General features: G+C 42.9%; 1 protein-coding gene across 3 annotated transcripts in view; it reads left to right on the top strand.

The window, feature by feature from the left end:
- LOC306829065 (transcription factor COE3) overlaps nucleotides 1–16616 on the top strand; it is a 121368-nt gene that overhangs the window by 74428 nt on the left and 30324 nt on the right. For 2 of the 3 annotated variants that reach the window (XM_079351911.1, XM_079351910.1), the window contains 4 exons: nucleotides 570–651; nucleotides 728–845; nucleotides 5005–5138; nucleotides 6237–6363. In XM_079351911.1, the coding sequence (XP_079208037.1) occupies nucleotides 570–651; nucleotides 728–845; nucleotides 5005–5138; nucleotides 6237–6363 (461 nt within the window). The remainder of the gene's footprint in view (nucleotides 1–569; nucleotides 652–727; nucleotides 846–5004; nucleotides 5139–6236; nucleotides 6364–16616) is intronic. The other variant, XM_079351909.1, reaches the window with a different exon arrangement.

The following is a 16616-nucleotide window of genomic DNA, read 5'->3' on the forward strand; positions in this document are numbered from 1 at the left end:
TACTCCTATGATGTCTCTCTTTTAATATGAATGAATGAATGATGTGAATGTCATGGAGGCGAAGTGGGGGTGAAGAAGTGATGTCACCTCTGTACCACCATCAGAGGTAGTAACAGATGCGTTACAGGGGCGAGTAGGGATCGGCGCTGTGTGTGTATGTGTGTGTGTGTGTGTGTGTGTGTGTGTGTGTGTGTGTGTGTGTGTGTGTGTGTGTGTGTGCGTGTGTGCGTGCATGTATAAGTGTGTGTAAGTGGAGCTTCCACTGCTTCTCCCAAACTAGTGCTTCCACAACATCAGGTGGCGCCGTGACTCCTGTGCTCTGTGTCTCATTGACGTAGTCTGGTGTTTTTGAGATGAGTTTATTTCTGTATTGAAATGGGAATAGACAAAAACACAAATGAATGTGATACTTCTCCTGATGTAAAAAGAGTGTCCTGCGTAGTCAAACTGAGCCGAGCAGTGTTTCCTCTGACCCTGAGTCAGTGTTTGTTTCTATGCACTTCATGTCAGTGAAGGATTGTGGGTAATCATATTGTGATTCTGACCCTGTTTGTGTTATCTCTTTGCAGATTCTTCCTCAAGTTCTTCCTCAAGTGCAATCAAAACTGTTTGAAAAATGCAGGAAACCCTCGAGACATGAGGAGGTTTCAGGTAAGAGACGCACCCCCCTCCACCTGGTTCAGACTGATCCGGCTTTGCTCTTACTGACACGGATGTGTGTTTGCAGGTTGTGGTCTCCACTACAGTCAATGTGGACGGTCACGTTCTGGCCGTGTCAGACAACATGTTCGTCCACAACAACTCCAAACATGGCCGCCGCGCACGACGCCTGGACCCCTCTGAAGGTTAGATGTTGCTCAGAGATTTGAAAACAATTGTAGAATTTATAAGAGACTCTGAAGAACTCTTAAAACCCTTCTGAAGCTAGCAGACTTCCAAAAAAGGATCTAAGAGACTTTTATAGACTTCAAGAGACTGTCGGAGACAAGTAGAAACTATCAGAGACTCTTAGAGTCTTTAAGCCAGTCTCTAACCAGCCACAGGATATATAAGGGCGGAAAAATGTGACTATTTGCATTCACATTTGCAGCTCACTTTGAAAATGTTTTCAAACTTTTCAGGAGTTTAGTGCATGTGTGAAAACACCATAAGAGACAACCAGGGCTCTCCATTGTAGACTCAAAGTGACTGAAAGCAAGAGACTCAGCTTTTAGAGACGCTCAGGGACTCTCACAGAGTTAAAGAAACCTTTTCTTTAGAAGATGCCACAGCAGTCATAAGAGAGCCAAAGCACCAGTTTGGGATCAAAGTTAACAAATGCTCCATAGTTTTGGACTCGTCATGTATTTTCTTTTTTTTAAGATTTTACGTGAGTGACTTATTAAAATAATTGCTCTATTATGTTCTATTAAAGATGTTGAATATAAGACAGAATCATTTGAAATATTCTGACCTTTAGTACAAAAACCCTTGATCTCACATTTCCCATGATGCACTGATATTTCTGTCTCAAGAGTTTTCACACACCGAAACAGATATTTTCTTTCTCACACCTCCTTTGTGTTTCTTTTATGAAGCAAAATAAGATGAAACCAAAGTCAAATCTTCTCTACTGTTTACTGGATATTTCCATATTCAAAGGCCTTGATTTGGAACAACTGAATAAAATATTGTACGTATCAAAAGCCAAAAAAAGACGAAAGCTTATGAGGCAATGTGAGGAAAGTGTCCTTTAAAGAGTGAAGCAGGTCTCCATGGAACCTCCAGCAGCTGGCAGGTATCCACCCGACTCTGTCAGGAGAGTACAGTGAACAAACGTTCTGTTCTTCCAGCGTCTGCAGCAACCAAATAAAATTCATCATTCATGTATAAACTTCACACGATGAAACTCAACTCTGAGAGCCTCAGCTCAGAGGTAACATTTCCTCTGAAGTAGTAAACTTTAATACCTCTCTGCCCTGTCCCTGCTCTAATAAATCCCTCCTGGCTCACCCTGAAGCGATGACATAAGTCCTCTTATTGATTCGGCACACTTTGAATGCCAGATGGGTGGGGCTTAACCATACCAGCACCCGAGTTAAAAACTACATCACAAAAGATATGAATCAGAGTGACCAAAGAGGAGTTTAGTTTTCCTCTTCTAACCTTCCAGGACCTGTGTTAGTCCTGTGTGGGAAACGCCCCCCATCTGGCACCAACAGGGGAGTAAAACAAACGTATATTTGCTCCAACTTTTGACATAAATCAAATATTTTCAAACCGATTCTGTAAGACATTCAAAAGAAAAACTGTGAGGAGACTGTACAGGAGATTATATAATTGGGTCACTTGTTTTAAACGTTTAAAATTTGGGAATCAGACAAATTGTTACTGACAAAAATTATACCTTTAAAATGCTGTAGTTTGAACTTCCAGGCACTTATTACCACTCTTAACCAAACCCTGCCTTCTGGGATATCGAAGAGACTAAAATAAACCTTAAAGTAGTTTTGCACAGATCAGGTTCCTCCTGTTTCACATCCTGCTCTGCAGTTCACCTTGACTCTCTCTAAAGTTTGAGGTTTGTCTAACATGCTAACCATATGAGTCGGTCCAACAATTTGAGAGCATCACAAAGTATCAGATAGACCTCCTAGTCAAGAGAAAAAGCTCACTAAACTGACTCTGTGTCTTCTTGCCAGTCTTTTGAGGTAATCTCCACCCCTCTGGGACGTAAAAGTGAGTCAAACAAACCCTCAAATGGAACGCCACTGGTCAGACTTCAAAAAGCTGTCGTGTCCTCTCTGTTTTACCTCCTAGAAGAAAGCTTCTGCAGTTTCCCTTGACTTGTTTTAATGTTTTGAGGCTCTTCCAAAAGCAGATGATGTCATTGTCTCCTTTGGTTTACCCTACTTGCAGTATCGGGGGGGGCGGAGTTTATGACAGGGGGGTGGTTCAGACAGGATAAGATCACTGAGCAAAGAAAAAGCAGAATAAGCGGACCCGCTGTTAGCTCTGTAACTTTTCTCAATCTTATTATTCTGTCCTGTGCAGCAAACCCCACCCGGCTGGTCCATCCAAAGGGATAAAACAAATGTGACACAAATATGTCATTCACAAGGATGAGATGTTTTTGTTTGTCACCTGTAATAACACCTAGAGGAAAAGGTATCAACTGTGCATTTAAACATTCATGTGCAGACGTGTCAGGGTGTTGTGAGTGTGCCGCTGTACTGTACGGTGTCCTGCAGGGGCCAAAAGGGGCCTGTTGTTTACCAGACGTCCCTGTATCTCAGCCCACAGAGGAGAGCGCGGGGTCTTTCATCTCTCATCCAGACTGGGATGTTTTCAAAGGCGATAAAAAGCGTCAACATCTGCTCCTGCCTTTGTCACCAACCCTCAGCCTCCCCGTCTCCTCGATAAAACTTTCCACCGCCTGCTCCTCGCCTTTGTGCTCCAAAATCCCCCTCCACAGCCACCAACACCATCAATGCTAACTGCACCCCCTTCAGACCCGTCTGCCTGTTTGTTTACTGCTGTGACAAAAGAGGGAAATTAATAAGGAGATGACAATCGAGTCCTTGGAGCGGGAAAACCTCGACCCTCGGCTGCTGCTGCTGCTTTTCTTTCCTTTCATCTGGAAACTCAGAGCAACATTTAAAAGTTTGTCCAAAGAATTTATTATCTGTCCTAGAACACTGTCTTTGAGAACAGACACTGGACTTAAAGTTCAGGAAGCCTGCACGCCCCAAATAACTCCTCACTTCACAAACCTCTCTCTCTCTCTCTTTCTTTCGCCTGTGGGAGAATATCAGGTGATCAGCTTGAACTTCAAGTTGTGGCCTTTATAGTTTTAAGTCACCAAATTTGAACCACCTAAACTTACTGATCACAATTATATAGCGCAAGCAATCGATCTCTAAAGCACGCTCTATGACTTTCCTTCCCACGAGTTTGTTTTAGTTGAAGGAGAATTCTCCTCTCTCGGTGCAAAAACTGTTACTGTAATGTTTAATAAAGCTTCTGAACACAGCTTTATGGATCAGATCTCAAAGTAAACAAAAGGAAACGCAGAGCTCTGACTGGAATATAAAAATCATCCCCCCTATAAAACGACTCCTGGTCCGGGAAAAGGCTGTAAACCGGAGTCAGTCCGCCTGTCTCACTCAACCCAACTCGACAGTCTAGTCATCATGGAGACTCTGTTTATGTGGAGCCCCTTATTGATCTGTGTGGCACTGGAAAAACCAATCATTTTGCATGTATTAACAGGCTGCTGGTACATCAGGTCTGTGAGGAGGGAAATCTGACTGAGAGCTCTCTGGGAATAAACAATATTTAATAAACAGAGGTCACAGCCGACTAGTGTTTTTATCAAGAAACTCTTTATATGGAGAGACCATTTCTAAAAATGAGAATGAACTAGAAATATCTGGATACATATATCTCGAAACGAAAATCTCTAACCTGTTTAAAAGTGAACTCTTCCTGTCATTCTGCATGGCCAAAGTGTCAAAGTGACACCAAGAAGATTAGTTACAAAACAAAGCTCATCACTAGTGAGATATAGAAATAGTGAAAAACAGGAAGAGATCAAAGAGGAGAATAAAGATGGGAACCTGATCTGGACTCATGACAACAACAATTTCTACAGTAGGAGGTGGGAAGATTTGAAACGACTATTTAAAGATGCAAACGTTACATTGTGTTGTTTTAAGCTCCTGAGTATTTGGATGGGTTCTTGTAGACTTAAATTGTAGTTTCACATCAATTTAGCTGCAATGACAATCTCTGCCTCTGACCCTGACTTCTAGATTAGCCTCTCCTTACATAAACCAAGTGGTTGGGTCAGTGACTTTGCAGGCTGCTGTAGAAATGATGTAGGCCTATCTTCTAGCTTTTTGCTGAAGTCTATCTAAGGAGGAAGTGTCTTATTAGAACCCAGTTTGTGTTTGTTCATGTGATTTCTTTTGTGTGTTTCTAACTGTATTACTCATGTTGCTGTTGTGTTGTCTGTTTTCGAAGCAGCCACGCCCTGCATCAAAGCCATCAGCCCGAGTGAGGGCTGGACGACCGGCGGAGCCACCGTCATCCTCATCGGGGACAACTTCTTCGATGGGCTGCAGGTCGTCTTCGGCACCATGCTGGTCTGGAGCGAGGTGAGAGGACGTTCACTGCAATATATATATATTTAGTTATAGTTATAGTTATAGCTATAGTTATTGTGTGATGATAATCTGCTGTCACTCCTCTTGACTCCTGAAACTGAAGTTTGTAAAAATGTGAATTCATGTTTTCAAGACTGATTCAGTCAGGCTTTTAAAAAAATGAAAGCCGAATTTCTGCAGAAATAAACAACAGTATATACGTCGCATTGTCTGAGCTCTGAAAACAGCTGCACATACAGTACATCATGTTCTCTATCATCTGCATCTTCAGACACATTCATCCAGGCACACATTCAGTGAAACACCTGCATCTCAGGTCTGCATGCCCCCAAAAATATGTAGATTGAGTGTGTGTTGAGGAGCAGGAGGAGCCGCGCATACGGAGCAACATGAAATATTGAAGCAGATCCAGAAGAGCAGAACACCTGGCAGGGAAGGAGGGAAGGAGACAGATATACCTCCACACACTGCTCGCTGCACATCACACAACGCTGACGGAGCTCCTGACTTTGATCAGCATCGTCAGGCGGCGAGCAGACGGACTCCAAAGCCCAGAATCCCTCTGACACAGACTGATGATGACCCAGATTGGAGAAAGACAGTCGGACTGTTTTAAAAGAAAGTTTGTTACAGAAAGAAAATTCTCAGCCGCTGGCGGTCAATAACAGCAGCATGAACAACCCTAAGAAGACTGAAATATTAGATGGAGTTTGAATTTTGGAAAGAATTAAGGTGTCAGTTTTAACAGAGGAAAGTTGGCGGTAACATGAAGTTAAATGATGTACGTTAACAACAGCTGATCCAACAGCAGATACAGAACAATGTCACACATGTTTACTCAACAAACATTCAAAATAAGACTCTGACTTATTGAAGTTGTCTTTATGGAAATTGGAATTATTTTCAGTGTATCTGAAGTTGCTGTCCTCTAGTTTATTGTTTTGATCGGATTTTTTCCTCGGAGCGTCTTGACAAAATGAACTAGTTCTAAAAAGAAAAAGCTCACAGCTGCACGCTCTGAAAGCGCCTGTTCTCAACTTGTGACTTTGTTTTGACACAGATTTTATTTTTGTGTGATTTGTCGTCCAGCTGATCACCCCTCACGCCATCCGAGTCCAGACCCCCCCTCGTCACATCCCCGGTGTGGTGGAGGTCACGCTGTCCTACAAATCCAAACAGTTCTGCAAAGGAGCGCCGGGACGCTTCGTCTACACAGGTAAGACCAACACATTCCCTCTCCTCTGATTATTATGGGCTCATCAACCCATTGACACATCGAAAGCACACAGCCTATTGATCAAACAGCATAAATACTGACCTCTTTTTATTTTGCTGTTGTAATAATCTTAACCCATCTAGTTTTTTTTTAAATTTTAAACACCTTTGTTTTCACTGAGGAAAACGTTGACTTGAGCTTTTCAGCGTCGTACCTTACTGATCACAAATCAAGTCTTTCACCTTGTTGACCTCGAATCAACCTGCTTGACCTGTTATAAGGAGCGCTTATGTTTTAGAGGTTTCTCAGGTACAAATATGGACCTTTTGTTACAGAACTCTCTGTTAAATTAAAGGTTTGAAGAGCGAATAGTCCAGAAAAATCACTTTTTTTGCGTTGCGTGAGTCAAAGGGTTTATTGGGTACAATGTGAAGCTCATACAACCCCCAAACCCTTCTTCCCTCTAGGCAAGTCCCCTTAAGCACCTTTAAAGGGGACACATCTGGAAGCACTGTGCATCACTTCAGTCCCTTGCACCTGACATGCAGATGGTGTTTTTTTCTTTGGAAACTTTTGGATGTGGACTAGAATTTAAACTGAAGAGCATCATATTGATACTTTAGGACTGCAGCTCTGTGGGCTTTAGGAGGAGCTTAAAGTGAAGGTTTAAGGTGTTTATACTGAAGGGTCAGGTGTGTTTGTGACTGTAAAACAGTTTCCTGCAGACTGAAAGTGAAGTAAACATCAGTTTCCCTGATATGTCGATCCCCCCCCCCCTCTCTGCAGCTCGTTCTTCACACTCTTTCTCCACAGTTGAACGTCCAAAGACTCCTTATCACCTTCTTGAATCAGGTCTTTTACTGTCCCGATTATTCCGTCAGAATATCCAGATGTCATTCAAAGTAGCAGAAAGGTCAGATGGAAGGCTGTTTAGTGCGATAAGTAAATGTCATTGCGTCAGGTCGTGAAAGAGGCAAGCGTGTTCGGGCTCTCTGTTTAACACCGCTTTATCGCGCCTCCTTCCTTCCTCTCACTCTCGGCTTTGTTGGACGTGTCCGCTCCTCCGACGGGCCGCGGGACGCCTAAAGAGGACGAGGCAGATGCTCACAATGGACGGTCCGGCCGCCGCCTCCTTTTGCAATGCTAATCTGTGATTCCATTTACAGATATGGGCTTTGCTTTCATACTGAGATGTTTTGAATAGAGCCTGTTGTTATCTCAGCATTCATTAGAGCTCTCTTCTCAATATTTTTTCAAATCACACAGGGCAGATGTCGTAGTATTTTAGAGTCAAACTGAATGTCCTCTCATCGGACGAAAATGAAAGACAGCTGTAATTCTTTAATGTTGTAGGATGCTGTCAGAGTTTCCTAATATCAAGTAAAGTGTAAATATCTTCAAATCATAAATTAATAAATGTATCAGATTGATTGAAATAATCTGTCTTTAACTCTCTGAGACTCGTGTATCAAATAAAAAAATGAAAGTTGGATAAACTGAACTACATCAGCCATCAGTACACTTAATACAAACTGGCAATTGAGCAAACAGGATCATCCTGCATGAACTCTGATGCTGCTTATTCTACCTCACAGAGGATTGAAAGCATTACCTTTCTCTTGTTCTTCTCTGATTTGTAAAAAAAAAAAAAAAAAACATTCAGAATTCTTTCCGTTTTGACGACATCATAAGGCTGCGCAGTTTTCCTGTAACTCAACTCTTGTACCTGCTCCTCCTGCCAGCGCGGCGGCCATATTGTTCACACACTTCGGCAGTTCATCTGATTTACACATCCACTGGAGCTGTGTCTATTTTCTTCGACTTCACATAAAGGTGAATTGATACAGTCCCAAAACAGGGCGATGAATGATGGATAAATGTGCCGACATTGTTTGCCAGAGAGAGAGTGAAGAGGCTTTTACAAACGTTCCAAACTACACCTGTGGTGACAATCACGCAGTGCAGTTCATTAACTTTTGGCTACATGGTATCTTTTACAGTTTTTATGAACTAGTGCATAAAGCCAAACACGCTCGTGAGATGACCGCAGCTGGCTGCCAAAGTGAGATAGTGCAGGCGAGATAGTGGGAGAGACGCAATTCTCTCTAAGATGGACTTTGAAACTACTATTTTAAAGATGCAAAAGTTACATTGTGTTGCTTTAAGCGCGTGAGTATTTGGATAGGTTCTTGGAGACTGACAGTATGGTTTCACATGAGCATCAGTTTAGCTGCAATGACAATCTCTGCCTCTGAACCTGCAGACTCCGAGTCCTCCCAGCAGCTTGAAGAGGTGCTGCTGAAGGTGAATCAAGGAGCAGTCAGATTCCAGTCATTTCCCAGAATTCCCTTCTCTCTTCCTCTCTGCAGCTTAAAGCAGTTTCAGGATTTGATCCTGCAGCTTCAGTCTGAAAAATCAGCCAAAGGCGAGAAACTCTCTGCAGAATAGCAAGTGGGGAGAGAAGAGGATGTTCTGTAGTTTTTAGATCCTTGGTTTCTTGTAAGATTATGTTCCTGTTTTAGTTTAAGTATTGTGTTTATGGAAAAGTTGCATTCAACATTTTTGTTTTGGTGTTTTTAGAGTTGTCTTTATTCTGAAGATTGACAGTTTAGAAGTTTTAGTTTTTAGACTAATCCATAGTAGTTTAACTTGATAATAGAGGTTTCGTAGTGTTTTGTTTTTATTTGTACTTTGTTTTACAGTTTTGGTTTTGCAGTGTGTTAATTCTTAGCTCTAAAGTTTTGTCGGCTTTTAGCAGTTTTGTATTTTTTGATTCTCCAGGTTTGTAGGAGTTTTCTTTTAGCTCGGCAGGTTGCATCACTCCCTCCTCAGCAGAGCTCCTGGTGTGAAAAAAGTTGGGCAGTACTGCCGGGTCCACACCGCCGGCCTCTGAGGTTGTAATGCTGGGATCAATGCGGCCTGCAGGGAGGAGTAGGGGGAGGCGGGTGAGGAGGGGGTTATGTTGTGGGATCGATGGGTGCTGAGTTATTGCGGCGCTCGGCCACTGATTTTTAGAGAGCTGTGTTTTCCCAGGAAAGTCAATACCTTCAGGCTGCTCTCATTAATTTCAACCCCCAAACACCTCCCCCTCCTCCTGCAGCTGCACCAGGGGATCTGCAGGAGCCCCGGAGAGGGGTGGGGGGGGTAACATGGAGAGAAACAGAGATGATGGAAGTGAGAGATTCAGCTGACAGAACGAGAAAGAGAGATGGGGAGGACGTGTGGTCAAAGACCTGATAAAGTCAGACTCAGGTGTGAGGAATATCAGAGTGCAGCAGGGAGGAGGAGGAGGACAAAGGAGGGAGGGAATAACAGAAGAAGAGTAAAGGAGAAGAGGAGAAACGAGTGTGTGGTTCCTGATTTTAAAAGACAGAAGGAGAATATTGATTCCTGATATGGAGATCATGTTTGCAGCAGATTGTCGATGTGAACTCTGTTTCTGAGCCCTGCTGGACTTTTTCTGTCTGTGACTGTAACGAGGAGCCATTCAGCGGTTGTTTGCCTTCCTGGCAGGTTAAACTGATGCACACAGAGCTGAACTCTTCATAATTTACCCTGAAATGATTTGTCCTGCTGCCCCTGAAGGAAGCTCAGCTTTCACTTTATTCAACATGCACTCGTGCAGTGGGAGGGGGGTTTCCTTAGGCTTGGGATGGAAGTGGAGGGGTGTGCTGGATGTTTTCCTCTGGAGGGTTTGCCTCTGGCAGGCTTCAACCTGCCTGACAGCCCCCCCCCACCCCCCAGTGAGGCCTGCTGGGAGCAGAAGGGTGTCTATGCAGAGTAAAGATGGATGACATCATGTGTGATCTGCTGAGTGTTCAAACAGCAAACGGACATAAGTGAGTGGACAGCTGAACATTATTCGTTAATGGGCAGCTGGATTCGGTGTTTAAACCAGATGTCGAACCTTCTGCAGGAGTTTGTTCACTTACAGAGAGCAGAAACATGAGCGAGGATTCAGGTCCAGTTCTTCCAAACAGTCCTGGGAAAGTTCATTCTTTATAGCCTCATTCACACTTACGAAAAAAACTCCTGAAAGACTCCTGAAGTCTTTGGGGAATTAACTTGAGACTTGATCCCAAGATTCTACTCCCAGGCCTCAAGTATTTTGTCCGCATGAAGTCCGAGTGAACTGATGTGAGAAAGCAGCAGTAAATATACAGCAGGATTGAGCACAAGGGAGTGAGATATAGCAATTGATATAAAAGAAAATATTCCGACTCTATTGCTTTTTTCATCCACTTCCGTGTCTTTATTTTTAAGCCTTGCTTCAGTAGACCTCCCTCCCCACCCCTCCTGTCCACTGTCTGCGACTGTGAGGTGCATGTGTGAACAACCGCATCAGGAGCATTTCAGGGACAATCCTCCTGAAGTGGCTTATGTTGCATCTCAGGTTGACAAGTGCACAGGACAGACTGAGTTGTCCCTAACACTGCCTCTCCAAAAATACCTACAGACGACCAATTAATATAAGTGGGGAAAAATTGATTGCAGCAAACATCACCTCTTCTTAGAGAGAGAAAACATGATGTGAAGACAAGAACATAGAAATGGTCTTTAAATAAGTAAATAAGAAACGTGCAAGCAGAAAAGAGTATGAAGCAGCGTCATTATGTGCACAGAGATCGCTTTGGCCGTGTCATATAAGCATCATCACGCCGTCCTGCTCGCTCACAGAGAAGGGAGTATTCCTGCTGCCTTCACACGACAGCTCAAATGGGAAATGATTGAATTTCCAACATGCGATTTAAAATCCAATTAATCACAATTAACTCCTGAAAATTAGCGATTAATTGCGTTAATTAATTGAATTGTTGACAGCCCAAGTGAAAAGTTGTGCGTTTGCTGATCACTTAAAAGGCTTAACGGAAAGTGAAGCCATTGATCATGAAAAGTTTGGTTAATAATCCAACACATGTGCAGCCGCTCTGCAGCTCCTGTCAGCACGACTGGAAATACAACCAAACTCTCTGTACGTTTTGTTCTTCCAACTGTGATACACACACACACACACACACGCACACACACACACACACACACACACACACACACACATGCACACACACGTGGAAAGCATTAGCAGATTGTTCCATCAGGGTCTGCTAAAGGTCTTGTGAACATGTAACCGAGAAGAGAAAGTTAAACCTCAAATCTGAGACGCTATAAAGTCTCCCCTCCCCTCTGCCCTCTCTCTCTCTCTCTCTCTCTCTCTCTCTCTCTCTCTCTCTCTCTCTCTTGCTTTCTCTCACTCTCTGTGTTCTTGTTTGTCCTCTCGACATGTGAAGCAGCGCTCACTAATTGACTTCTGAATTTTTATTGTTTAATTACTGTCACAGTAACACATGGAGGCAATTATCTGTGGGCGGCTTAGAATCAGCTTCTATAGAGAGAGAGAGAGAGAGAGAGAGAGAGAGAGAGAGAGAGGAAACAGTTTTTATGGTTTAAACCAATGTTTAACTGAAGAGTCGCTCACTTTATTTCACTGTTTTGTGTAAACTGAAAATATTTCAGCCTGTAACTCTGCAGCGGGAATGCACAACTTCAATTCAGTCATGATGTTGTGTTGAAAGCTCACATCTGTCCGTAAACACAGACAGATGTTTTTAAGGAAACTTTAACTGAGATGTTATATGACGCTCAGTTACACCTATGTTACATGTGGATGTTTAGTGTGGATCACACCTGAGTTATTCCTGATGAGAGAGCAGCAGCTTCTCCTCGCAGCTTGTCCGTCTGTTCACAGCAGAGAGAGAGAGAGAGAGAGAGAGAGATTCAAAACAAGACACCTGATCAATCAATGGAGTCACTAACACCCACCTCACACCCATCCACACCCACACCCCAACATCACCCCTCTCCCACTCTGCTGCTGCAATCGATGCTCATAGAAATTTCATGAACTTTAAACTGTGATTGACAGGCAGCTCCAGCCTCGACCACCGAGCCTGAAAGAGGTGTGAGATTTCAGAGGAGGGGGGGGGGGGGGGGGCGATGAAGTCGACAACAAAGACGGCAAAGCGTTGTTAAAAATAAACACGCAATATATATCCAAATGGTTAATTTACTCATTTATTTTAAATCAAGATTCTCACAGAGCGCAGCTGAACTGTATTTAATTGTTAACACGTTATTTCACCCTCCGTGGAGCCACCGGACTCCATTGATAAAAACAGTCATTTTACCTCACAGAACAAAGGAGTTGTTGCTGCAGGCTGAAGATAGTGGAGACATTTTGGTATTTAGAACCAAAAAAAAAAAAAAAAAAGTAAAGATTATACTTTTTAAACATTTTCTGCATATTTCTCTTACAGACTGTCCTGATTTGACCTGTTGATAATTACATATATTGATTTAATCCGAATATCGATTTTTGCAGGTGCAGATTTGTAAAACTGGAACCTGAATAAGATAAAGGGATTCTAATCTACGATAATCCTCCATAATCTGGATTTTTAGAGCTCTAAAAGTTTAATTTGGGAGTGTAAAAGCATCTTTATCACCAGGAGAAAAAGGACAACTTAAACTCTTAAAATTGACTATCGGCTGAATCAGACTTGGCTCAGTTAATCTGTTAATCTGAACTCTGATTGGTTAAAAAAGTCCTGATTACGCAGTGTGATGTGTAACGAGGCGTTTGTGTCGATCACAGGGCCGTAGTGAAACAACACGAGTGGTTCCTCCTGCTTGCCTTTGATCTCGGCTCTCGGCTCGTCTTTTAATAGACAGCAGAAGTGTGTTCTCTGCCGGGGGACTTCCTCCTCCGTCAGCTCCACATTTCATATACCAAAGAGCACAGTGGCTCCGCTCCACTTAGGGAACGGGGACTTGTGGAACTAATGTCGGGTAATTAGCTGTTTCTGCGGGGGCATTTTCGTCCGCGACTCCAGAAAATAATAACTTCTCAGGTGGGGGGCCTATTTCTTTGAGGCACTCTTCGTTCGGCTCTAATCAGGGAGGTAATTATTCCCTGATTAACGCGCTGGGTCTGGGCGGATGTGCGCTCTAATCACAGAAGTGGTTTCGTCAGCGGCGGCTCTCCGAGGAGGAAGCAGAAGGGGAGTGGGTGTTCTTCTGTCACTCGAGTCCCGGGAGTTACAGTAGGACTCGAAGGGAGAAGTTCATGTGGGTTAGAGAGACGAGTCACTCCCTTGACTACCAGAGAGGGAGGTTACCTGCAAATCTGAAAATACCTGCAGCTCAATCTCCTCATCTGCTCCCTCAAATCTCCGAAATTGTTCCTTCAGATCTCTGAATCCTTCTCTCACATCGTTTGATTTTCAGCGAACAAAGAACAACCAGCTGTCCTTCCAAAACATCAGAGTTATTCAAAGATGTGTTGGAGACACAGTACGGTTCTTCCTAAAAAAACAAGGGAATCATTAATAGTGCAATATTTTTTTGTTAATGCTTGACCTAGAATCACATTAGTAAATGATAGAGGCCATAGAAAATGGTCTATATAAACATCTAAATCAGCATTAACAAACTCCAAACATGTAACGTTTCTAAACGTTCTTTTCAGTGAGGTGATTTTAACCTTTTCAGAAACAGATGTCGTGAAAAATGGTTCTGTTTCCTTACATGTTCTCGGTCTTGATGATTTAATAGAGAGCTGACAGTGAAGGCTCTGTGCGCCACTGACTCATCTTTGTTTGATTTTGACATTTTACAGAAGATAATAACTGCACATGACAACAAACATTGTATGAACTGTGGCTCTAAATCATGTAAAGGAGATTGCAGTTTCTTTTCAGATGCTTTTCGAACCTGCAGCGTGAAGACTGAGAGACAAAAAACCAGGGCAAGCGAGACTTCCCATCACTCGGTGCTCTTTCACACAAACACATTGAGTTCAGCCAATACATCTAAAAACATACTGTCCTGGATCAGGACAAACTGAAAGTAGTCCTCAAACTACAAACTTTAAACTTTACATTTGTCAGGAGGACTTAAGTGGACCAATGGGATTGGAGCTGAGAGCCAAACAGACAGCTGAACAAACAGGTTGTTTTTTGTTGTTTTAAGTGTGAACAAGAAGATAGAAAGGAAAATGAAGAATAAACCAAGAACATTTTCTTTACTTAAGCTCTGGTTCAGGCTCTTAGTATCAGGGGTTAGTATAAATGAATAGTTAACCAAACACAGCGTCTCCTGTGGATGTTGTTTTTTTTTTTTTTGTGTGTTCGTCTCCTCGCTACACCTCCTCTTCATGCGTCTCCTCTCTGATGACCGAGCGATGAATTGAAGGTCGGAGGAATAAAACAGCAGATCAATAAGCGAGTGAAAAGATGCATCGGGGTGTCACGGCTGCTTGTCCACGGCCCACACCACTCTGCCACTTTGATGAGCAGCAAAACAAATCAGGCATCCACTTATGCTTCAGCATGTCGTGTATATGATAGACCCCCCCCCCCATCCCAGCCTTAAGAGAGTGAGGAATCAACAGTGGCGGCGATCTGCGGGCAGTGAGGCCAAACACCGCTCTGACCTGCATCAATCAAACCGCCGGGGGAGATGGGAAATTGCAGCACATGTAGCAGAGGGATGAAGGCTCTGAGGGGTTGGGGGAGGTATTTCATATGGAATATGGAGTCTATTTGAAATGATAAGTGTAATACAGGAGGAAGCCACGCAGAGCGGTGCCTGATAAAGTCTATCAGGGACATGACTGCGCCTCTGACAAGGCCATCAGCGCACAAACAGAAAGGTAAAGGTGAGCTGGGATCCCCCAAAGTGCAGATTTCATCTCCGGCTGGTAAATATGTACAAACCATCGGTGCAGAAAAACATATTCCCACTCAGAGAGCGAGCGTCTTGCTGGGAACGGCAAATGAAAAATAGTAGAGCTAAATAAATGTAAACAGTTGTGAGGAGGATGTAAACAGAAGCTTAGAGGATATATACATGCTCCTGTGAAGCATGCAGGCCTGATGGATTGTGGGAGCTGCTGGTGTGAGCGGGGTAATGAGCCTGCAGAGATGTTCCAGTAATCCTGCATCCTCCCCCCAGACCTCTCATCCTCTGATCTCATATCAGCCTGCAATCTCTAGCAAAAAAACACACAGATGATCTCAGACTGAGGAGAGGCAGAGGAGGGTTCAGCTGAACTTTATCTCAGTCTGTCAGTGAGGACAGGACAGGTGAGCCTCACTTTAAAATGCAGAGAAGAACGACACCCCAGGTCGACCAGTTTGCCCTAGCATTGAGTTTTGCATGCTCCAGCTGGGTCCTGTTTCTTTTGGGAATTGATGGATTGTTGTCATCCCACCAAACTGCATCTTTTTTTAGATCCACAGTCTGGTAGACAGTAATTCCCAGAATACTTTACAAACTGAGGCGTCACGTTGAACACAGCCAGCATGTCTGTAAATAATCATGAAAGAAATGCATTTTTTTTATTTTGTTTCACGATGATAATATATATATATATATAATTATAGCAGGATCTTTTATTTCAAGCATTGCACAAGAATCCCTTGAACAATGTTAAAATAAGTGTCAGGTTATCAGGTTCAAGTTTGGTGTTCATGTCTCATGTCTGTGTCGTCTCACTATAATGTCTGATGACGTTCATTTGACCTTGATTTGAACTCTGACACCTAAGAGGTGGCCTGTTTTTTTGCCTTTGTGAGGTAATTCAGGTGTTACCATGGGAACTGAATGTTGAACAGGTGCTGCGATTGGTCAGTCAGGTCTTTGGTTAATTAGTTTTGACAGAAAAGAATTTGCACTCTGTAAAATATCCCCAAAAAAAGGTGACCAGAGCGACATCTTTAAATGTTAGGGAGGCTTGAGCTCAACTTAATCTTTATCTGTTTCAAGATGCCAGTGGCATACAGTATTAAATCAAACTAACAAAAAACATAAAATAACATAAATCATTTCAACCAACTTGTTTTTTTTGTTTTTTGAAAAAAAAAACGTGTGCCTTCTGTCTTAAGGTGCGTTGTAGTGAAGCTTTTAAGGTGTCTTTAATGTACCCTTCGACATTTATTTCACAGGAACCCTTCATTCGACCTATTCTTAGTTTGTTTTTTAAAACCTTCTTTATGAAAACGTTTAATTTCCCTGTAGCATCAGTGTGAGGAGCTTTAGAGTCTTTCTTGAGGTGGCTTTAAGTGTCTGTTCTCAGGGACCCTTCCTCTCAGTAAGGACATCTCTATCCTCTGTGTGAATGAACACTTCTGCATGTGTTTGTTTTTATGTATTTATAGGTCTTTTTTTTTTAAGTCATCTCTACCATCTTCTTTGTA

Source organism: Symphodus melops (assembly GCF_947650265.1).
Source record: "Symphodus melops genome assembly, chromosome: 9".
NCBI classification, from domain to species: Eukaryota; Metazoa; Chordata; class Actinopteri; order Labriformes; family Labridae; genus Symphodus; species Symphodus melops.